The sequence below is a fragment of the Pseudonaja textilis genome, chromosome 4, assembly GCF_049901715.1.
Source record: "Pseudonaja textilis isolate UNSWEBS1 chromosome 4, rPseTex1.2, whole genome shotgun sequence".
Classification (NCBI taxonomy): Eukaryota; Metazoa; Chordata; class Lepidosauria; order Squamata; family Elapidae; genus Pseudonaja; species Pseudonaja textilis.
In genome coordinates, this window is record NC_141993.1 from 83,023,044 (window position 1) to 83,048,099 (window position 25,056).

The 25,056-nt window shown below is 36.0% G+C and overlaps 1 protein-coding gene across 5 annotated transcripts in view; it reads left to right on the forward strand.

Annotated features, from left to right (window-relative positions):
* The window catches only part of FXR1 (FMR1 autosomal homolog 1), a 42,769-nt gene extending 19,554 nt beyond the window's left edge, over window positions 1-23,215 (forward strand). For 2 of the 5 annotated variants that reach the window (XM_087933515.1, XM_026705717.2), the window contains 16 exons: window positions 1,477-1,529; window positions 1,895-1,988; window positions 4,243-4,314; window positions 5,142-5,290; window positions 6,621-6,714; window positions 7,439-7,555; window positions 7,683-7,853; window positions 9,485-9,563; window positions 9,994-10,103; window positions 11,874-11,960; window positions 12,672-12,879; window positions 16,586-16,789; window positions 18,310-18,510; window positions 19,291-19,371; window positions 21,353-21,444; window positions 22,196-23,215. In XM_087933515.1, the coding sequence (XP_087789641.1) occupies window positions 1,477-1,529; window positions 1,895-1,988; window positions 4,243-4,314; window positions 5,142-5,290; window positions 6,621-6,714; window positions 7,439-7,555; window positions 7,683-7,853; window positions 9,485-9,563; window positions 9,994-10,103; window positions 11,874-11,960; window positions 12,672-12,879; window positions 16,586-16,789; window positions 18,310-18,510; window positions 19,291-19,371; window positions 21,353-21,444; window positions 22,196-22,366 (1,983 nt within the window). In that variant the 3' untranslated portion in view covers window positions 22,367-23,215. Of the gene's footprint in view, window positions 1-1,476; window positions 1,530-1,894; window positions 1,989-4,242; window positions 4,315-5,141; window positions 5,291-6,620; window positions 6,715-7,438; window positions 7,556-7,682; window positions 7,854-9,484; window positions 9,564-9,993; window positions 10,104-11,873; window positions 11,961-12,671; window positions 12,880-16,585; window positions 16,790-18,309; window positions 18,523-19,290; window positions 19,372-21,352; window positions 21,445-22,195 lie in introns of those variants that run through there. The other 3 variants (XM_087933516.1, XM_026705718.2, XM_087933517.1) reach the window with 2 other exon arrangements.
* The last annotated feature ends 1,841 nt before the right edge of the window (window positions 23,216-25,056 follow it).

A 25,056-nucleotide genomic window follows, 5' to 3' on the forward strand; every position in this document is an offset into this window, starting at 1 on the left:
GAACGCTTATTATGGCTCCACTTCAGTTTGGGTTGAATGTCACATGGTTTAGTCCAACATTTTATCAGGCATTTATATTGACCAGATCTGCTGATATTACAAAACTGGGCTGAAAGAAGTACAATTAAAATATTTTTGTCCATCAGTCAGGTAATGCTAGAAAATAATTTTTAATAGAAACAATGAAGAAAGTTTATATCTTTTCTTTTTGCTTCTCTATATCATCTCTAGTATTATAAACTCATCGAAAGCTAGGAGTCTTATTCTATGATGGTCAAGGGATTGAATTTATGGCAAGACTGATGGCAGATCCCATGCAGACTTGGAATGCGCTTTACCCAGCATAGTAACAGATACAGAAAGGAAATTGCATTAGAGTTGTGTAATTGAGGCGTCAGAAATCTTGGGGTGATTTCTTTTTTATGCTGGAAGAAAAATATATTAGTGCTCAGTGACCACTTGTTCAGAAAACATTTGACATTATAATGGCACTGATCAAGGAAGCTTATAACCAGTCCTCAAGTTGCGCTTGTCACAGTATTCCTGTGACACCATTTGTGACTCTCTGCCATCTTCTTGAAAGCAAACGGTAAAGGAATCCCAATGGATTTTACTGTGCTAGTCACTGCTGACTGTAAGGGTGCTCATCTCCATTTCAAGGGCCATTGAGCCAGCGCTGTCTAAAAATGTTGTTGCAGCCATGTGGCCAGCATGACATCACAGAGGCGAGAACAGGAGCTCACCCTATCATGGCACACTCGGGTCTTGGGCTGTCAACTTTCCAGCTGACAAGCACAGCAGCTTAACCATCATCCTGCCCCTTAAGCAAAGGGTAAGCCAGCAAGAAATCTCAAGTTGCAGTCATGTGACATTGCACTTAACTATCTCACAACTTATCTAGACCTACCATTCTAAGTCATGTGATTTTTTTTCATTTAGTGACAGCAGCGCTTAATAGTGGAATTCCCTGTCCCAATTGTAGTCATTCATTGCCAATTAAGTCTGCAGTTAGTTTGGTCTGAACATTTGTTTTTGCTAGTTTGTATTGTCACAGTGAAAGGGTTAGTAAAGTGGATTTGACAATAATGGTTGAATAATTTTTTTTTTTAACAACATTTCAGAGTCTTTAAACAGTGAGATTGGTGGCATATTTAATAAATAAAGTTGGGGAAATATCAGCTATGAACAGTTATTGGTGTGGGTTGGGAAAAGCCAGGAGATAATTTGAAAAGGATGCAGGATTTTTTTTCCTACTGTTTTCAAGAATAATTTGTTTGGGAATATTAGTGATTCATTCGTCTCAAGACTGAGAGCAATTTATCAGTATCTCTCCTCCAATAAATCCTTGTCTGTTAAATAAATCTACAATTTTTGGTAGCTTCTGCGGTATTTTTATTAAACAATAGAGATGTTGTCATAAAATGCTATATTTTTGTGCTATAAATTATTGTATCAACTTTTGTTCTTTTATTTCAGGGATTCATCAAAGATGTTCATGAGGATTCACTCACAGTTGTGTTTGAAAACAAGTATGTTTTACAAAAATTGCTTTTCCCCCTTTCATTTTGGTTGTAGAGCATGCTCGTCTTTTTTTTATTCTGAAGGGAAAGGACTGGTTGGCTAAATTGCTGCAGAATTTAAAGATACCAGTACTTTGAATTGTTAGCCCACTGTATTGGCAACCAAAGTGGCCAAATTAAAATTGGTGTCACTTTACACTGGTGGGGTTGTTCTACTTGCAGTTTAGTCCTCATTTTCTAACAGCTGCACTTCTGACTTGTCTCTCTACCTAATGGAGTTGTGTGCTAAATTACACTTGATGGTATTCCATTTAAATGACATGTAACATTCTTGGTAATCATTGCATAATCTAAAATATCTATTTAATTTACAGTTGGCAGCCAGAACGCCAGGTTCCATTCAGTGAAGTAAGATTACCACCACCACCTGATATCAAGAAAGAAATTGGTGAAGGAGATGAAGTGGAGGTGATTTCATTCAAATATTCCTTTGCTTGCTTATGTGGAAGTTTCTTCTGGAAGGTTAATGGTTGAACTTAGTGTGCTATCATCAAGACAATTGAACTTTTTTTTTAACTGCTTCAAAAATGCAAAATAAAAAAAAGCATAAACCTTATTTAAAAGGAAAGAAATTTATTAGAAAAAAAATAATTAAAAGTTGCTATTGGGCAGGTTTTTAATCAACCATGCTTAAATTAGTAAAAAAATTCACTGCAGCCATGCCATGAATAGTAATTGTAATAGTTACACAGTACAAAAGATTGACTTGAATTCCTGCCAAACCTGAAGCTGAGATATAGTTTGAAATGACCTCAAACTCAATTGCTCCACATGGAATTTACACTCCTGACAGAAGGCTATTTAATTCTTGTTTTAATAAAGTCCACCATGTGCCAGGGTAGAATATTTTAATGCCAAATAACTTTCATCATGAATGTGTTTTTAATAATTATCCAAAATATGCTTTATTGGAGAAAGGCTCCATCCTCTGTGGTGGATATGGGCAATATTTTGAATGTTTGGAATGCTGAGAGCATGTTGTAGGTGTTTTCACAAAATGGTTGCTATGGTAGGTTTAACCAGTCATACAATATTTATAGACGGCAGGTAGGATGAGGCTTCCTCATGTCATATCCTGTAGACCCTCAAGATACTTTTTATATTACAACTTAAGTATGCCTTTATTTTGGGCAAGTATGATCATTAAAAGCTGCTTGGGTGCTTCAAAGATGTTCTTGATAGAATAAAAGGTAAATAAATTTAGTGCTACTGGTTTCTTTTGTTTTCGTTGGGTTCTATAAAGCTGAATTCTTCTAGTTAGAGGAGTGATAAAATGCAGTGGCCAAGCTTTCATTGCCTATTCTGCAATATTGTCTGAACAAAATTCAAATCGTTAACCTAATTCTCATCTACCTGGGATGCTTTAAGCTGTTCAAAATGTATGATTAGTATCTCTGATTAAATCATATGTTTGGTCAGGTGATTTGTGCTTCTGTGCTTGGATTTTAAGTATGTGCTGTGTTGGAATGTCATAGCCATTACTTTTTCATCTGACTTAGAGAATGGTAGGGTAGCTGGGAAGAGGTATGACCTTATAATACTTTCTTGCTATAGTATAGCAGAATCAGGTTGGTGTTGTTTTATACAGCATGGATTAAATTATACTCAGTTTTAGATTTTTGACAGTAATTTGTAAATAGTTTATTAGCATTGTTAGTAATTGTATGTAGAATACCAAAAACCAGGCCAAACATGTTTCACATAAGATTATTGTGATGGCTACCTCCACCACGTTTTCTTCAGTAGAGAAGTAATCCATGTGTGGGCATAATTTCTTTTTATTATGAAAGTACGTCCCATTAAGATTAATTGACACCATTATGAATTGCATAATAAATAGTTTCATTTCATTTCTATACCACCGACTATTAATTATAAAATTCTATTTTCTTCAGGCCGGGGGAAATTATTTAAAATCAGATTTTTTTTCCTTCCATATAAACTTAGTTCAATATTCATTTTGTTTGTGTGAACCATACTCAATTTCAAAGTAATTTGTAATAAGCATTTTCTTTAAAATTGTGATAAAATGTTTGAATTAAAAAAACCAAGGGCACAGGAATTTGATCTACTTAAAGAAAAATATTTGTCTGCCTACCATAATATTATATTTTCTTTACTGGACTAAAAAATATTTAAATTTTCATATAATCAGTTTTGTAAGAAATTAAATTCAGATTTATCAGATAGTAATAATTTTTAAATAAACATTTTGGAATGTTTAACATTTTAAATATCTTTTTCAAAAAAACTTTATTTTCCTTTTATTCAGTATATCTATCAAAAGTTTAAAGTATGCTTTATTTACTATTGCCTAAGGAACAGGATTTTTTTTAAAGACTAATGAGACAGCTAATCTTTAAATTTAAGAAGATATTCATACTTAAGATTTTTCATGCTCCATAATATTAATTTGTACAAAAATAACCACTTTGGGGCAATTACATCTCAACAAAGTAGTGAATCAACATAGGTACAACTTTTTTATGGCGAGAAGAAAGAAACAAAAAGTATTCAATTAATTGTGATTTTTCATGTCTGATTTTGGGAACTCTGATTAACAATTATGGAATAAATTAAACCTAAAATAAGATTTTAAAATGATTTTCATACTAAAGCAGAAGTTCAAATCACAGTGTAAATGCTGTATAATTTATTTCAGGTTTACTCAAGAGCAAATGACCAAGAGCCTTGTGGCTGGTGGCTGGCAAAGGTTCGAATGATGAAAGGGGAGGTAAGTAGAAGTAGAATTGTATCATGAGAAAGATCCATCTAAAGGGACCATTATTTTTTGTAAAATATTTGAATAGATAAGAACCACTTAGAAGTTAATATACCAATATACAGTTAATATATACCAAGGACTTGGTACATTCTGAGCTTGACATTTCATTACTCATTACATAGGTAACGTCAGTACTAGAACTGCAATATTCTATTAGAACTAGCGGTGATATTACTTAGTTGGGTAATGAAATGTTTACAAGAAAACAAGTTCAGAATGTACCAAAGACCCCACAGTTCAACTCTGAGCTACAAATACTCTCTTGTTGATTGCTGCCATCTCCCAACTTGAATCTTCTAACTTAATTGGTGGTGGAATGAATGATAATAAGGAAAAAAGAGCCTGAAATATCATTTTCCCCCCAAATATTTTATTTTCTGACGCTATGACTGTTTAATATAATGTAACCTAATGAATTTCTGAGGCAAAATAAGTCTTCGATAATGTATGGATGCTATATGATTTTGCTGCATTATTTTTCATATCAATAGGGCTTTAATTATAATTATTAAAAGCCTTAATATCTTACATTAATTAATATAAGGTCTTAATATCTTAATTAACTCTGTAACCTTAACTTACAGAGCAGTTATAAAGAGACAATGGGGATTAGGAAAGATATGATACTTGACATTCTTGAGCTCTGAAGGGAATGATAAAATAATAAACAAATAGTTGAGAGTAGGTAAACATATGCAATGAGAAAATAGTAAATATTCTGAATCTTTGATCAGTCACCTATTTTTAAAAAATTAAGAAGAATAATCTTTTCTCAGTTTTATGTCATTGAGTATGCTGCTTGTGATGCCACTTACAATGAAATAGTCACATTTGAACGACTTCGGCCTGTGAATCAAAATAAACCTGTGAACAAGAATACATTCTTTAGATGTGCTGTAGACGTTCCAGAAGATCTGAGAGATGCGTAAGTACTCTAAAATTCATTTTATTAGAACTATATCTCTATTAGGAATTGACTTTCATAGGATATCCTGAATTTGATATTAGAATTTGAACACTTTCTGTCTAATTGAAAGATAGAAGCTGCCTGTCTTTGCAAATTAAGACGGAAATTCTCTTTTTGGGCCAGCACAAATATTTTGGAAGGTCATAAAGGGACATGTACAGGTAGTCCTCGCTTACTGATAATTTGTTCAGTAACCGTTCAAAAGTTACAAAGCCGTGCTGAAAAAATGAGTTCTCAGCTCACTTATAACCTCTTCAGTGTCCCCTAGTCACATGATCACCACTACAGTCAGAACATGTTATCCTGTGCCTGACCTGTGGGTTTTTCTTTCTCCTCAGCTCCTCCCAACAGAGCAGAGAGATTGGAGAGATAGGGATTGCAAGAAAAAAAAAAGCTGTTTGCTCTTCTGCACAATGCAATGAGAAAGGAGTTATGCCAGCAGCTTGGGGCCGAGAACTGTGATCATACTATGCAAATAGCTTACAGTGCTATCTTGAAATCTTTTCTCCAATTTCTCTACTCTGTAGAGGTTTTGGGGGTTACGGAAAAGAAAACAATTCCAGTAGGCAATTTCTTCTTTGCTAGATCCTTCCTCCCCCACTATCGCAGAGTGTAGAGATTGGAGAGGGATTTCAAGAGAGCAAGCTGTTTATTCTTCTGCACATAGAAAGCAGTGCGGCTACACCAGCAGCCAGAGGTGGCAAACAAAACCTGAAACTTAGTACAATAACCATGTCCCTTTCCAGTTGGAAAGAGCATTCAAGGTCATGTGATTTCCCACTTAGCAACTTTTTTGATTAGCAGCAGAGTTGCCAATCCCAATTAGGGTCATTGAGTGAGGACTACCTGTATGCTCAACAAATTATTGTCAGTTTGCATAAATCTGAAAAGTGAAACTTTGATTTAGCAGAACTCAATGCAGTGGATCTCAGATGCAGCAGATGGAATTCTTCCCGCTTTTACATCATTTGTATAAAAACACCTTGATTCTAATTTGTATTATTTATATAGTAAATGTTACCTCAAATGATGTATAGTCTGACTTAATGGACAATTGGGAATAATTGATCTGTTAAATCAATGTTTCACCTTGTAATGTTTTGTTGTGTTTTATTCTTTTGGAAATAATTTGGTATAAGTTTTCAGTTCTTTTCTCAATAAATTCAAATGAGCTTTTAAAAAGTTGTTTTTCTGGGTGGGCTTTTTCAGTATTTTCAGTTTCTCCAACTTCATGTCTTATTGCTCACCTTTTGAAATGAATTAATTAATCCATACATTAATTTTCTAGGTGTGCTAATGAAAGTGCTCACAAGGATTTTAAGAAAGCTGTAGGAGCCTGCAGAATTTTTTACCAGGCTGAAACAACTCAGTTAGTAGTTCTGGTAAGATAAAGTTTCTTCCTTTTTATCACATCAGTGAGCAAGTCATTTTTATGTTAACATTATGTTACCAATTTGATGTTTTGGGCCTGGCTTATATAGAAAAATAACCAGTATTAAAAGATTGTACTATATCTTTCCACTGATGAAAGGAAAATATTCTGTAGAGAATGTAGATGGAAGAGTTGCAGATAGAATTCATGCAAGCTATAATCCAAGCTGTACTGTTTGGGCCTGGTAACCTTTGTCTATTGGATCTAACAGCAACCTGGGACCTATAGCAAAGGGTTTTGTATTATTTGGTGTCACTTGGATTGCCACAGCCGTTGCATCTGGCTTTATGCTAAAAACATATCAAGCTGCATTGAGCAAAGTAGATCAGCAGACTCTGTTTGCCCATTAATAACAATATGGATTTCACTACCCTAATGCACTAATAAAACTTTTTTTCAGATTTAAATAGGAAAAAAACCTAGCATATCAAATCTATTTGTTCTCTTATCTGCAGTGCATTCTAAACTGGAAATGAATCAATGGTAGGTAAATGTCTGTGGAGATTCTCAGTTATCCAGGTCATGGTTATCCCAAAGGTGCTTTTTTTCAAAGAAAAAACAGTCCAGTTGCCTTTTTAAAAAACACCTTTGGGACAACCGTAGGTAAAATGATTGGGTTTTTTTTAATTCATCACCTGTAAAATGAAGATCCTTACACATTGTTTTTCTTTCAGTCTGCCAGTGAGGCAACAGTAAAAAGAGTGGGCATACTCAGCGACATGCATTTGCGTAGCATTCGAACCAAGTTAATGCTCATGTCAAGAAATGAAGAAGCAACAAAGCATTTAGAAGTGAGTAGGTCTCAGATGGTTCTCCCCACCCCAGCCCCCCTTAATTATGCTTCTGCTTTAGTCACTGGAATGGTGTTCATGCTTGAAGTTTTTATAAAGAATGCACTTTTTAAAATCTTTTCCCTAGTGCACAAAACAGCTTGCAGCGGCATTTCATGAAGAATTTGTTGTCAGAGAAGACTTAATGGGACTTGCAATAGGAACACATGGCAGTAATATACAGCAAGCCAGGAAGGTTCCAGGCGTTACTGCAATTGAACTTGAAGAAGATACTGGAACCTTCAGGATCTACGGAGAGGTAAAAAGAGTACACAGAAAAGTCATGTCTTCAGGTTGGGAAACTATGACTTCTTGGAACTTCAGTCTAGGTGGCTGGAATGTAGAGTGAAAAGAATGCACAAATTCCAGTATTTTAATCCCAGTATAATGGAAATAACGAGGCATTTGGTGGAAGCAAAGGCAAATATAGAATATCGTACTGCTCTTTTTGCTTGTAATCTTCTTCAGAAGTCCCACTGGATTAAGTTCTACACAATTTAACAGTTGTTAAATGCATCTGTGTAAAGCTTTCTCAGATCTCACTTCAACTATGCTTAAATTAGAGAGCATACCTCCATGTTGGATTTTGATTCCTACTGGCAGTTGATAGAATAATCCCAATTTAAATAAATCAGAAAATGAATTCAGTAATGTTTCTCACTTAAGCGTTGTTTCATAAAGGCTAAAGAACTTGCCTCCCCCTGATGTCCCATTCCTTCAGGGAATGCTAGTAATGAGTGTGTGTGTGTGTGTGTGTGCGTGCTTATAAAGAAGAATGGGAAGACGACTTCAGGGAATGTTTGACACTGTTGAAAGCAGAGATCCAACTGAGGCCCTGATGCTGCATTTGCCCGAAGAAATTTGATGGTAGCTACAGAGGCTCCCAAAGATATTACCACACTGTAATATGGACGGGGGCAGAAAGGGAACATGCAAACATATCTCAGGAAGAATCCTATTAACTATTGATACTTAGTTGTGTTCCCCTCTCCCTCAATTTTGATGAATATATTTCATAGTATTTCATTCAAAGTAATTACATGCTACAAATATAAATGGAAAAGAAGGAAATGTATTTACACTATTTGCACTCTTGCTAGCGGTAGTCTGATTACAATCAAAGCCAATTTTACTGTAACAGCAGCAGTGTGATGATGTACAGTAGATAAGATATGCATCTTCTCTGCAGTCCCTTCATCTTCGTAATGTAACATTTGATCTTCAAGCTACAATACAAAGCCACATGGTAGATTAGGATGATTCCTGATCTGGGGAGAATCAAGAAGGCGTGCTTTCATTAATTATAAATTAGGATGACTCTTCTACAATTAAAGGACTAGATCACGGGTGTCAAACTCGTGGCATCATGTTACCATCATGTGATGGTTTCGCAGTGTTTTCCCCTTTGCGGAGCTGGAGTAGGCATGGCCTGCGTGTGACACATCTGGCCTGCGGGCCGCCAGTTTGACACCCCTGGACTAGATGGTGAAGTTCATTTGGCTGTGTGTTTAGTTCCTTTGCAGGAATGCTGATTAAGGATTATTAAAGAATAATCAAGTTTCTCAGATCTGAGAAACTTTTAGATGGGTGACAAAACAGGTATCATAATGTTGGCCCTCAGATAAAAACATGTATTTAAATGGTTGTGTAAAAGTACAGGCACCAATTTGCAAATGTATATGATAGTTTGGAGATAAAGTCCCATAATCACATAATGTTTAAGCACCTGTCTGATAGCCATCATTTTTAGTTTGCCAGGTACAGATACTTGCATTTTCTCATTGCAAAAGAGAGTATATGTAGATTTTTCTCATTTTATATGGTAGTAGTTATTCCCTAAAAGTGTTTTAACTGTTAATGTTTAATGCATTCTGTTCTGTTTATTACTAGAGTGCTGAGGCAGTAAAAAAAGCTAGAAGCTATTTGGAATTTGTGGAGGACTTTATTCAGGTTCCTAGGAGTCTTGTAGGTACGTAATAATAATTATAACAATAGCAACAATAATAACAATAACAACATTTTAACTGTAGGAAAGTTTCAATGTAAAAATCTTTTATTGTCTCTATCCTCTCTCTCTCTCCCCTTCTCCCTCCTTCCCTCTCTCTTCCTCCCTCTCCCCCCTCTCTCACAGACAGTCTCCCTGCCAATCTATTTCAATCTAAGCTAGTAGCAATATGTATTTATATTTTGAGGGCGCAGTAGAGCCTAACTGGGAAATGAGAATTACCCTTCTCCTTCTTTCTGTCATAGAAGTAGTTCCATCATTAGAAGAACTAAATTGGACATCAGCTTTAAATTAGTATAAATTATTTTTTCTAATTGTTTTTCTTGTTAATGGTTTACTTGAGACCAAAATCCCAATGATAACCCACAACTTAAATATCTTTTATTTGTTAAAGGGAAAGTTATTGGTAAAAATGGCAAAGTTATTCAAGAGATTGTGGACAAGTCTGGAGTCGTGCGAGTGAGAATTGAGGGAGACAACGAGAATAAATTACCCAGAGAAGATGTATGATTTTTAATTTCTTTCCCCCCTTTCCCTTAGCAATGAATGTCCCATGGGTGGGGTAGAAATTAAAGGGGGGGGGTCTGAGTTTTGTTTGTGGTATAATGGTGGGAAGGGTGCCATATAACCCGTGGTGGCACAGGGGCTAGAATCCATTAGTGCAAGCTACTTCTGCTGACTGCTGGCTGGCAGACTGCAGTTCAGCAGTTCAATTCTCATTGGCTCAAGGTTGAGTCAGCCTTCCATCCTTCCGAGGTCAGTAAAATGAGGAGCCAGATTATTGGGGGCAATAGGCTGACTCTGTCAAACCGCTTAGGGCTGTAAAGCACAATGAAGCGGTATATAAGTCTTAAGTGCTGCTGCTATCTTGAGCTCCTGGAAAAAAGGCTGCCTAGGTAGTCCTCAACATATAGCTACAATTGAGCCCAACATTTCTGTTGCCAAGCAAAATATTTGTTAAGCAAGTTTTGTCCCATTTTATGACAATTGTTAAGTGAATCATTGCAGTCCATTCAATTTGTAACACGAATTAAGTGAATCGGGCTTCCCCATTGACCTTGTTTCTTGGAAGATTGCAAAAGCTGATCACATGTCCCTGGGAACTCTGCTATTGTCATAAATACAAATCAGTTGCCAAGCGTCTGGATTTTGATCACATGCTCCCTGGGATACTACAAAGATCGTAAGTGCAAAAAAACAGTCATAAGCCACTTTTTTCAGTGCTGTTGCAACTTTGAACAATCACGAAAATCAACTGTTATAAGTCGAGGACCCTCTGTACATAAATCTTAACAAGCATGTATTTTAGTAGCTGCATTGTTAATATTGAAATCTCATTATTTCTTTAATGTGCTGTGTCAGTAATGCTCAGTTGGGCTCAAGACCAAGTCCAGTATTACGTTTCCCATTGTGACTAACCAGGTAACTGTAGAAAGATACTGTAGGAAATAGGGTGTCCCTCAGATAGCTCAGATGCACACGGTTCTACATTGGTATTTTGAAGGATTGCATTCTTTCATTGAAGCATATGGATTTGCCCTTTGCAGTCATAAGAGAATAATGTGGGCTCTAGATGGTGCTCCCCTCTTTAATCTAGTGACGGCATAGCAGCAAGCTTTCACTGATGTCTGTATGACCTCTGTCTTGTACATCCAAGTAACTTTTCAACAATACTCCAGATCTCTGGCAGAGTACAAAAGGTTCCTCACTAATTAGAGACACAACCTTGACATCAGCTTATTCTTGATCAGATGATTGTATATATCAGTTACGGCTTCTGCTCCCGATGGGTTCACCATAAGTTAGCTAATTCTTTTAAAAGTTGGTTTCAAAGGTCAAAATCTGGGTTCTGTTATTTTTAAAGTTTTCTGCAGATTTTAGAACTCCAAGCCAATTGGTTTAGCCTCTCTTGAGAATTCAGGTTAAGCTCTTAATATTTACTTGTTTGTAAAATGTACACAAAACAAATCTAACAGCTGGCTCTTTATCCAAACTGACTTGTATAGACAACATACAAATAAATAGACCAAGATTATGCATAGCAAAACAAAAACAACCCCACCCCACACACTTCATACTAGAATATTATTGAGACTGCTCTGGAATCATAATCATAAATAAGATAGATGCAGTCTAGCACATAAGTTACATGGTAGCTTTATTTAAAATAGTGTTTGGATTTGTGTGTGTCAAGGCACACATATACTACAGTTGCAAGAATTATTTGTGATTCAATTAGTGTTTATATTTGAAAAACATACTTTATCTTTATAGGGAATGGTTCCATTTGTGTTTGTGGGTACTAAAGAAAGTATAGGGAATGTCCAAGTACTTCTTGAATACCATATTGCCTACTTAAAGGTAAGCATTGCTTGATGTAATTTTCAGATTTAGTTTGCAATCCACTCTTACATTTTGAGGGTCCATTAAATGAATGTGATTTACTGCTGCAGAGCTAGGAATCAAGATTGATTCTAATTATTTTCACTTGAAACTAACAGTAATTAGTTTTACTAACAGATTTTTTACTACAACCTTGTTATATTCCCATCATTGTTGTCGCTATTGTTTATTTTTATATATCTTTCTAATCTTTATATTGTATTCTTCAGCCCCTGTATAAAACCCTGATTGTTTTCAGCCTAATCGCTACTTTGTCATTTTATAATTTCATAATTATTATAAGACTACACAGTAGTTTTAACCCCAAGGATTTTTATTTTGGTAATTTAAAGTTGATTTGAACAAATCTAGCTAATACCTAAGAGACACCTTATACCAAGAAATGTTGGTGATGTGAAAAAAAAAACAGATTTGTACAAGTAAAAATTATGAAACGTTTGAAAGAAATGTATACCAAACTATCTAAAACATATTAAGTATTTCCAGTGAATCATGTCTTGTTGATTCTCATTGGCATTTAAATGATCAGAAGCTCATTCTGTGAATGTAATTATTTGTTAGCATAGTTAGAAATTGCTTTTTTTTTTTCCTGAAAGTGAAGAGTGCATAAAAATAACTTGGGGAAAGATTACATAGCTTAGTTTATATTTAATGCAACTCTCAATCCAGGAGGTAGAACAACTACGGATGGAAAGGCTCCAGATTGATGAGCAGTTACGTCAAATTGGCATGGGTTTTAGACCTTCATCTACCAGAGGTCCTGAGAAAGAAAAGGGTTATACCACCGATGAAAGCAACCCTTCGTCTGTACAAGGCTCAAGGTCTTATAGTGGAAGAGGCAGAGGCCGAAGGGGCCCCAATTACACCTCTGGATATGGTAAGTGTGTTTAAAGATAAGCTCTGAAACTTTGCTTCTGTCATCATTACTAGAGAATATAACAAGGGAATTGTGCCTTTTTACCATGTACACAAATAGCATGCGTATTTGCGTTATGTATGTGTATGGGTAGATATATACTGTACTTTCTTTTGCAAGCAGGCAATGGAATTTGATTTTTAACGTGTGCCAGTATGCTCACAGTAAAAAATGACAATAAAGGTTATTTTATATGTTTATTTTTCAGAGTTTTTGATACACTACGAACCTTTAGAGTGTCAAAATTATCAAGATGGATTTCAGAAAATGTTCGTTGTTTCCAACAGCTTAATTCAAACTTTCATATTAAGTGCCCTCTGGATGTGATTGTTTATGGGACATCAAGTTGGTGTCGATTCTTAGCAAATACATAAGACTCACCGTCTCCAGGATGATCTATTCCTAGTGTGGCCCCACTGTATTTGAGTGCATCCAACTTGTTACTGATTGTCTTTTTCTTCTCTTTCCCCCCCTCTTAGAATTATAGACTTCTCAAGAGAGTTAGGTCAGATTATTTATTCCTTCAAAGAAAACTCTGAATTGATTGAATCTATTTGTTAGTTTTCTTGGTTATCCACGGTATTCTCAAGAGTCTTCTCCAAAAGTTGAAAAGCCTCAATAATCTTTCTGTCCAGCTTTGGTTCAATACAAAAGCAAAAATTAAACCATTTTGATCTTTTAGATATCATGGTATCTAGATAACTTTTCCAAGGCCGTTTAGTGCAAGTCTCTGTATATTTTTTGATGTCTGATTCCTTTACTGTTAATAGTTGATCTTAAAATGTGGTATCTTCTTTGCCACTTCTAAGGCCAGTTTCTTTATATGTTGTAATTAGTTTCTTTATATTCGGTTGTGTGCTTTTTGTAAAGTGTACAATACTTTTTGACTTTTATTACTAGAGCTTGCAGGTTATTTTGCCTTTTCAGCATCAGAATAGCATCATCAGCATAGCTCATTTGATGTTTCTCTCTGTCCAGTTTTAAAACCACATTCATCGTCACTGATTTTTCTTCTGTGCTTCTCATACATCTGTTGATTTTCTACCAGTTTGTGTAGCCTTCCAATTTGGTAATTACTGGAGTGCTCATCTGACTTCACCTTCTAGTACTATATGTCTTGTAAATAGGGAGTCTCTTCTAAAGTATATTGGATTTTGACATTTTTGCTGCATAGAATTTCAGTATAGTCCTTCCATCCCAGTTTGAGCTTTGAAACAGTCACTGTCTGTCCATACCAGTTCAAGAGTGGAACCTTTTGAGTTCAGTGAGCTTTTGGAAGACTTTTCTTGTATTTTTGTGTCAGTTTTCATCTTTACAGATGTCATTATAATACTCTTCTTTTCCAATTGGTTTCTGAAATTCTTTGTAAATGCCTTAGATTTTAGTGTTTTTTCATTTGGATTCTTTTCTCTTCCTGGCAATTTCTACCATTTTTTTTCTGACAGCCAGTTTTCATGTTTTGTTTTTGTTTCCCAGTCTTTGGTATTTTATCATCCATAATAATTTCATCAGAATTGATGAATTTGCTTCTGCACAAACTGCCTTTGGCCATCGCTTTACAGAGGGTGTTATAGACCGCTGGCTTACCCATTTTCTTCACCTTTGATTACTGAGAACAAACATTTGAATTACTGTGAGGTTCCGTTGTGGCAATTAGAAGACGGACCCAACTAATTCCTCTTAAAAGATATCTAGAAGGTAACAGAATAACAGAATTGAAAGGGACCTTGAAGGTCTTCTAGTCCAACCCCTCCAGACAAATGGCTGCCCAGTCTGCAGTGATGAAGCACCCACAACTTCTGGAGGCAAACTGTTCCATTGGTTAATTGTTCTCGCTGTTATGAAATTTCTCCTTAGTTGTCGATTGCTCCTCTCCTTGATTAGTTCCTATCCATTGTTGGTTGTGTTGCCTTCTGGTGTTCTGGAAATTATATTCTGGATATTTTGGAATTATATTTTGGATATGACATTTGTGATTTTATTTATTTCTTGCTGTCCTTAAGTTTTATGAGGTGACACATACAAAGATGGTAGAAATCTTTTATTTTCTTGTAGCTGAAGTCAGTAGTTAGCTTAGGTGAGAGGGGTTTTAAAGGTCTTAGTCCTGGCTTCTGATAGAAGGAGGTAGAATTAATCTTTTTCTGTTGGGTCCAGCTTCTAAAGGCCAATGCAGTGCCTTATTGCAAGTCCCAACTGCTGTTCATGAATGTTTGAAAGGCTGTCTTCATGTAGATTGATCTGGGTGCTTTGTATGCCTTGGGAATTGTTGGTAACATGTTAGATACCTTATGTCTCTACATGCATTGTCATTATGTACCGTGAATGCATGAATAGTTTTAAAACTAATGTCTGCATTAGCAATTAACATTGGGGCTATGTATCCAGTGGTATTATATGGATATTATGACAGGTGATAATATTGTGATAATGTAGTGATAATCACTTGTGATTATGACAGGTAGGGCAAGATAGTTCTCTCCCTCTAAAACTATTCTAAAACTGTCATGTTTGTAATATTCTTAATGATGGATTGCATGTAACATAATTAGCAATATCGCAGTGATTCACTACTTGATTCCATACAGTTCTCTCTGTAATGCCATGGATTCTCTTCACCTCTTATCCCAGCATAGTGATATATAATTGTACGACTATCATCTGATTTATTTATAATTTGGAATTAAAAATTTGGTAACTAGGATAGCTGTGTTATATAATACCAACATAATACCTCTAAAGAATACAAATATTGGTAATTCCTCTTTCCTAGATTGCTAGTCATTGTTGATTTATATTGGATAGATCAGACTTAATTTGCTAAGAAGTTGTAAATAAATAATAGGGTTCCTTAATAACTGAACACCATTAACTGTTCATAATACAAGACCAACAGTAGTGGAATGTGGATAAACAAGCCAATGTCTTGAATCTTGAATAATAAACTCAACCTTGAATAATAAATCAAATTATGTAAATGAATCACCATTGTCATCTGGAGTAGTATTTTGGTCTGAAATTTACTAATGGGTCCTTGTGAGGCTCTTGAAACTATGATTAATGAAGAATTTTGCTTGGGTTTGGTTTCTTTTCTGCATACATTTCAGGAAAAAGGAATGAAAGTTTGGAAGCAGAAATATAATACAGTGATCACTGGTTCATTATCTCAAAATATGTATTATGCATGACAGAAAATGAAATTCTACCAAATCAGGGCACCTTTTTATTAAAAGGTATATATAGCACCTGTTTCACCCATCCAGGCTACATCACATTCTGCTGTAGAACTCATGGCTCTTATGCGTGATTCTTTGTATCTTTTGTTCGGGAGCATTTTCCTTCAAAGCAGTAGCCGTTAAAATATGTTGGCTCTTAACTATCTTCATATACTTTTTATCTCTCAGTATCTGCTGTTTTCTAATTTGTATCTCATCTAATACATCTAGTCTACGTTTTGGATTAAGTTCTACCTGCTGCAGATACAGCTACAGGTGTCCTGATATTAGATGTATAGTCTGCTGAGTACCGAATAGTAATTTCCTCCTTGTAAAGCAGTAAATCCAAATGCCTGTTGGAGAACTGCATTTGGTATTTCTTTGTGGCTTTAAAATTATTCAGTTCCTTATAAATATTTTGCTGATTTATACTTTCATTCATTTTCTTCCTGAAGGAACAAATTCTGAGCTATCTAATCCCTCTGAGACGGAATCAGAAAGAAAAGACGAACTGAGCGATTGGTCACTAGCAGGGGATGAAGATAGGGAGGCCCTACACCAGCGCGACAGCCGAAGGCGCCCACCAGGAGGAAGACGTAGTGTTTCTGGGGGTCGGGGCCGAGGTGGCCCGCGAGGCGGGAAGTCCTCTATCAGTTCTGGTATGGAGAACGTGTTTCAAATTTATGCCAGAAAAAAGAAGCTCTGTGGTTACCATTTTCAAAATTAATTATCTCAATTCACAAAGTAATTAGATGTAAATAATTCTTTACAGGGCTTCACATTTTTCTTCTCAGCCAAATAGGATAGGTTGCTAGACAGTGGTGTAGGGAGGCCATGTTGATGTCACTGATGTTGGGACATGGTATTGTGACAATTTAGGATAATTTAGATTGCGAGGTCTACTGGTGCATAACTCGAAAAACAATATGGTAATAGAAAAGCTTTTAAATTAATTCCTGGGGGAAAAGCAGATAGATTCTGAGCACCTTCTGATTGTAGATATTTCAGAAAATATTCCAAGAGATAGGGACAATGTTGCAAGTGGGTTAATAGAGGGACATGACTGACAGGTGAAACAGAGACTAAGATTAATGTCAAAAACCAATGAAGAGGGTCATTAATCAGGGTTATTAGCTATGTACTAAGCAACCAGTCATAGTTAAGGACTACTTGTGGTAGGGCCCAAGTTTTAAGGGGAACCTTCTAAAATATGAATGGACCGGTTAAAAACAACAACAACAACCCTGATTCAGTTTGTTTCTGAGTTGGGGGTAGCATGCCTCCAGTGAACCACCATGGGAATTTCTGTACCTGCTTCAAGCCTCCCAGAGAACTTTCTCAATTGCCATAAGAAAGAAAATGCTGAACTAAGATGGCCCTTGGCCTTGATTCACTTAGGTTATTAAATTTTGAACTTTGAATGCTTTTGTGTTGTCATTTTATCCTTTCTCATCCAATGGACTGTTGGAAAGAAATTGTATAAAGGGGTTCAAGACTCTGCCATCAGTCCCTCAGAGGGATGACTCTCTGAAACCCGAACCAAAGCTAATATTGTGGGACAATTCAGGAAAGGAAAGATCAAGTTTGAAAATAGAATGGGACTGTGGAGAATAACATTCCAAGAAAAATTCCCCTCATTAGGAGACAACTGGGCCAGCTGCTTTAGGATATTACCAATTTAAAAGAAATCTCTTCTGCTCACCAACCCTAAGTTGAAGCAGCCTGCCTGTATTTTCCAGTATGTGCATATAAATATCTCATATAAACGCCACTGGAAAGAATTCCACTAGCTATGATGTGCATATTCTTCCCACTTTATATCCTATTTTAAAGACTGCCAGAAAGACAGAAATTTATGTGTGATCATTTACCTCAGAAGATGAACAAAAAACCAATTGCCTGTGGGATTAAAGCAATGGCCTTGGTGTTCATAACCTCCAAAGTCTATACCATCTACACGTTAGCTTTTGTTTCCCTTTGAAGAGCAATATTCTCAAGTTTTCAAGAATGTTTCAGATTTTTCCGAGGTTGCTTGGCATATTAGTATGTGTATTCTGGATCAGATTACTTTGTTCTTAGTTACCCTCGTAACATTTTGTTTAAAACGGTAGATGAAAACAACACAAATTTACGTGCCACTTCTGGCCTTTGTGGGTTTTTTCCTCTCTCGTTACTTTAGTGCTGAAAGACCCAGACAGTAATCCTTATAGCTTACTCGATAACACAGAGTCTGACCAGACTGCAGATACTGATGCCAGTGAATCACATCACACCACGAACCGTCGCAGGCGATCTCGCAGACGGAGGACTGATGAAGATGCTGCCTTAATGGATGGCATGACAGAATCTGACACAGCATCAGTTAATGAAAATGGCTTAGGTATGTAAATCACTTGTAACAAAACTGAAGAGCTTCATACCCGTAAACCTGTATAATTGTAATGTGCTATTACAGTCAATTACTCTTCATTTTCATTGTCATCACTCTAATTGTAATTTAATATAGTGTTAACTGTTTGCATAATTAAAGATGTCACTTACATGTAACCAGAACATTTGAGGCCATTTTCTTATAACTGCATTAAAATCCTTCTGGTTTGAACAGAACCGATTTTACACCGCCGTGTTAGAACAGAGCATTGTTCCAAGACTTAATAAGTTTCCATTTTGTACTTACCATGAAATGCAAAGTTGGTTTAATCTTGAGGATTTTGAAATAAAGGTAAACTTAATATCCACTTTATCTTTGGTAGGGCTTGAGTGATTTTGTTGCTTAAATTTGTGGAATTAAGAGAATTAAAAGTAATTGAAGTCAGGCAACATACCCAGGTTTCTTACTCCTCTGCAACTACAATCCCAAATGCCCTTAAAAGTCAGTAGAACTTCTTTGCGTGTAGGTGTCTCTCAGCATTCCATTAACTGCCATTTTGTGATAACAGTTTATGCAAAGTACATCAAGGAGAAACATTTCTAGTAAGGTGGGGAAATGATTCCTTGAACCAATGTTGATATCAACAGAAATTAATTCCAGTTTAAACATGGTCTTATACTGTTGCTACTCCACTTGCAAGGGTGAAATAGGGCTGTTTATTTCTGCTTTGTGCTGAGAAAAAAAATATTCATCTGTAAGATGGTTCATTCCTCAACTTTGCAATTGCAGATGATAGAGACAAAAAAACCCAGCGACGCAATCGTAGTCGCAGGCGTCGCTTCAGGGGTCAGACAGAAGATAGACAGCCAGGTAACTTAAGTGGAAAGGTGGCCCACCTCAGGTCACAAGCATGAAGGAATGCTCCATGTCTGTTTGTGTACCTCTGAAGCGTGTGAAGTGCCTTTTGTAAATAATTACTTAATAACTAAGGCTACAGGCTGAGAAATTACTAGTTACTCATCTTCCAGTAACTAACAGTGTCTTATAACTGGTTATGCTCCCAGCGTAAGCACCATTAAAATGATTTGCAGATGTCAGAATGGAAATATATGCCATAATGAAAGCAACACTGCCTGGTGAGGCTCATTTCTGGCAACTTCTTGTTAGTAGGAATGCTGTCCAGTTTATTAGTACTGCAATAAAAACATGAAGTGACTTGCATGGTATTTGCCTGTCTCATATTTTGAATCAATATGATCAGCCTTCCAAAGACAACAGAAACCGCACAACTATGGTAAAGCAAAAAACAGTTGCATGTTCTGTCTGCCATTGTGGTTTGATGCATATTTAAATATGTACTAACATCTTAAAAGTGCAGATTTTAATTTCTAGAACAATCCATGTTTGTTGTATTTGTAAATATCGTGCACATGCTAATCAAGTTCAAGAACATTAATGTGTCCTCTAACATGTTTCTGTATAGTTCAAAGGTTTATGAACAATTGAGTACAATTACAAATGAAAGGAAATGGATTTCACACAAAATGCTATAGAATAATAGACACATGATCTTGATCAGTTAACCGCCCAAATCCTTTGATGGATAATTAAAAATTGCTTTCTCAATCTGCTTCTGATGGTTTCACTTCAATTCTGCAGTATGACTTCACTGGAGAAATATAGTAATCAAAAATATTACACGCATAGGGATCCTTAACAAATTAAGGCCGTATGCTTTTTGATCAATTAATCTTAAATTCTGAGAGAGATGACAGCCACTGCTGAGAAATACTTGCAGAGATGCTGCACATTTTTGGCCATGTGGTGAATTTGTTCATTATTAGATCATTTTAATACCTCTTCCCTGATTCTTTTCCAATACACTATATTGGAAAATATAGTTGCTATATGGAGTCAAAAGGAAAGAATGAGGCATGGTACTCCCTGTCCTAAGGATACTTTTCTCCAAAAGAAAATTGAAAAGCATTTAAACTATTTTAAGATTTTTATTTGTATTCTGCCTTTATTGTTATTTCTATAAATCACTTAAGGTGGGGAGGTTGGCTCCAACCCCCCACCCCGGGACCTTAAGAGACCTGACACCACCAATTGCTCCAGTGGGGAGGGGACTTCATCTTGGGGGTGGTTGATAAATAACAGATCCCCGCCCCCTCGTCATCCTGTTCCCTCCCTCCCAATCTTTAAGTTAGGGTTGAGTATATTTTTAAGATATATAAGATGCGTGACCAATAAATTAAAATAAAACGTGTGATCTTCCTATTTTCCCCGCAACAACCCTGTGAAGTAGGCTGGGCTAAAAAAGGGATTGGCCAAAAGTCACCAGCTGGCTTTCATGGCTAAGATGCGCTGTTAATGCCACTTCAATTTTTCCTTATGCACTTTCTCATTTCAGACAAAATGTTTCTAAATCTAAGAACATCCTCTAAAAGATCTCTCTGGGCTCTGTACCCATCTGTCTCAAGTCTCTCACCAGTTTGGACTAAGTGCTTTTATCATTTTCCAGGGTTCTTTTCCAAATCTGAACCATCTTTCAAATTTTCAGTACCTTTAAATATACCTCTCCCCCCCCACACACCCAAAACAGGAAAGTTGTAGAGCAAAAAATATTTTGAAACTGACATGTTTAGAAGAAAAGCAAAAACAGGTCAATATGGATTTAATTTAAATTAGCTGTATGAAGCTTCAGGATTAATCATTAAGTCTTTATTTTGGAGGGCCTCAAAATATGAGCCTTGGAACATAAAAGGATAAATGTAATTTATCCGTTTGGATTGTTAATGAGGGGTTGGAAGTTTTCTAAACATAAAAGCCTGTAAAATTTTCTCCTCAGTTACAGTTGCTGATTATATATCAAGAGCAGAATCTCAGAGTAGACAAAGAAACCTCCCAAAGGAAACACTGGGTAAAAACAAGAAGGAAACGGTAAGAAATATATAAAAGTACAAACTAATACCTAGCTGGGGGGGTTATTGGCTCAGTGGTTTAGAAGCTGTGCTTGTCAGCTGGGAAACAACAGTCTGAATTCGAGACAAGACACAGTGAGCTCGTAAATAAATAGCTATTCCGTGTTTTTGCCATACATTCTGCCCTGCAGTATGATGTCATGCTGGAAATATCTTTGGACAATGCTGGCTGACTGCCTTGGCTAACAGAGTTGGACTGGATAGGGAAACCTTTTATCTGTACATAATACCTATTTATGAATTTACTTCCAAGATTATGTAAATTACTACATCTATCTAAGTGCTGAAAAAGGTTTGCCAATTTGGAGGGCTCTATAAAATAGGAAAATTATGTTACACAAGTGTTGGCCAATTTGGACAACTTCTGTTAAGAATACCTTGCCATAATCACATTCTCCAGTTTTTTAAGAGTGGCAGCCTAAGGCAGGAATGCAGCTTATGTCTAGAAATAATTACCTACCTTGTTCATTTGATAGCGTTTTCAACTGGATTTTAAGAATAATTTAAATAAATAGGTTCTACAAATAACAGGGTATATCATCCACTATTACATGTAAAATGTCCATCTAATCACCTTTCTAAAATGAATACCTTCTGTGGATTTTCTTATGAAGTCAGAAATTGGGGTGGGGGGTGTATTAATTATGCTGTAATGATTCACAGTTCTCTTGTCACCGAGTCTTTTTTTTTTCTTCTTCTCTCTTTAAAAGGCGAAAGATGTGATAGAAGAGGTTGGCCTTTCTGAAAAAGCAGTAAATGGCCCGGCAGTGGTTTCTGGGACTGAATCTTCCAAGCAACAACATAGTCCTGAAGAAAAGCCTAGTACTATACAAGAAGACGAAAATAAACAGGAAGAAGCTGTGTTGAATGGTGTTTCATAAACAAGAGTTCCTAGTTTACAGTTCTTTTACATTACATTTTACAATAGTGCTTGTATAAGCTTGCCAAAGATAGAATATGGATTGCGAGTCTTGATACCGCACTTTCAGTTCCTCCATTTTGGAAAACAACAGGGAGGGATCCTGAAAAAAAATCCAATGTTGAACATACTTTGACACCTACTGTGTTATAAATATCATCAGATGTGCCTTGAGAATAGTATATGTAACATTTAAATAAAAACAAATTGCTGGCTATAGGAAACGTTATTTTGTTTTCAAAATATGACAGATGTGGGGGGAATCCCTAACATAACCTACTTTATGAAAGCATTAGCTGCTTTTATTACATTTTTAATAATATGCAACCACTTCTTCATCTGAGGGAAAACTAGAAAAAAATGCAGTCTAAAATATTTTGCACTGAATTGTAATTTCTCCATTAGTTTAGTCTGGAAACTGGTCTGTTTTAATACATGTTTTTTAAATGCTGTATGTAGTGGGGGAAAACTGCAGACCACTGGAATACATTTATTAAATTCTCAATCTGCAGGGATATTGGGTGACATTGGCAGTGACTGTTCTACATTGAGGCTTTGTTTGATTTATTTATTAAACTGTACAGTATTTAAAAATCAAACATAGCTTTAGTTTAAAACACTTAATTCTGAATTAGTCATGTCCATTAAGATAACCAGAACTACTGAAAAGATCAATTTCCAGAAAGTTTATTCTGTATAAACTACATATGTTAGTCCTTAGAGTATTTTTATTTTTGGTTGTTTGATGTGCAATATGTTTTTGTATGCTGGTAGAAAAATAAACCTTGATCTTCCATTGGTTGATCCTTAAGCATTTGCTAGTTATTAATTTGTTATACAATGGTTGGAAATAAGTTCTCATGGAGGCATTACCTTTGAATGAAAGAGTATGTTAATGTCATTTTCTGAAAGGTTTATACAGCTGGCAACATTGTTCCTCATTTAAGTTGCAGATCTAAATGTCTTTCCTTTTGCTCGTTATTGCATAGAAAACAGTAATAGGACAATTTAGGGAAAAATGGTAAAATTCAATTTGCAGTAGGATTGTCTCCCGGATTTAAATTTTTGATCCTAAAAATTCTGGCATTCTAATTAGATATCCCATAACATGTATGATTTTATCTCAAGAGCAAGTCTGACTTCATTGTTGATTGCACACAGATTGCATTGCTTTTGCAATTTTTTTCCCCATCCTTTTTCAAAGAGACATCATTAGAATCACAGAACCTCTTTTACCATGCTTTCTCCTATAGATTAAGAAGAGCATAGATAGCTTTATGATTCATACTTGTTGCTTAGCATTCCCTATAGCCGTAAACCATTGCCTTGCAGTCCCTGCCATATTCTTGTCCACGCCACTGTAGTTTCAAAAGCCTGCTCGCTGCCATCTGCCATCATAACTACTACTAATTCTTATCGTCTTTATTCCATTCATGTTTTTTTTTCCTTTGTAAGAATTGGTGTATCCTGTCCATGATCCTTTAATGCAGGGGTCTCCAACCTTAGCAACTTTAAGACTTGTGGACTTCAACTCCCGGAATTCCAGGAGTTGAAGTCCACAAGTCTTAAAATTGCTAAGATTGGAGACCCCTGCTCTAATGTAAAATCCAAAGTATTTAATGTTTTATACCATGCAGAAAACTGGTGATTATTTTGGAGAGTTCACTTATGCAAACAAATTTGTGAAGGGCTCCTATTTAAAATCACTATCATATCTCCTAGATTTCTTCAAGGATGCCAACTTCTTTCAACATTTCCTTCTAGAATTTAGGAATCTTGTCTTCTGTCTTATCATTTACCAGTAATTCTGTTTCAATCAGTTCTGGCCAACTTCCTTCTTAAACATGTCAATTAAAAATGGTCTCTAACTGTACCTTGACTGAAATACTATGCTTGCAACAGTGGATTTTTAAGATTCACAGGAACATTTTTTTTTAAAAAAATTGATTATATTTCTAGAAGCACAATCTGCTAGTGATCCATTAAGATGCCTACTTTGAATTGCCACCTAACTAAATTTCTGCTATCTTAAAATTATGGAGGTTGTCTGCAAAAAAATCTTTATCAAGTTACGGCTCAGCTCCAAGTCTATTGAAAATATTTTTTCTTATACTCATGACTGCATAGCTTTAACATTAGCTATGTTTCTTTATCTTCATGCAGGTAATTTATGTGAGTTTGATACTTTTTCCCAACTCTTCCTCTAGGTTGACAGAGGACTTAACCAGCTGTTATGCTACCAAGGAATAAATAATACTGTTCGTATTTTACTATTGTACCAATAAGGATATGTGAGGCATTAATGGATTTGCGAAAAATAGTTGCTTTGATGGAGGTATCTGATTGCATTTTTATTGAATTGGACTACTCCTATCCTTTTATACTAAAGATGTGGTTAAATTTCTTCCACAACTGAAATGGATTATCTTCTATGGGGTAAAGGTGACCACTGACATATAGGAGGTCCAGATTCAGTACAGTTTAGTGCAGGGGTCCATAATACCAGGGCCATGGGCCACTACCAGGCTGCAGCTTGTTTGAAAACTGGACTGGGAGAAATGAGCAAGTGCATGCGTGAAGTTCCACTTGTGCAAGGGGCAGGCAAGCTCCATTCATGTGGAGCTTGCCTGCTACTCATTTGTGCACAGATGC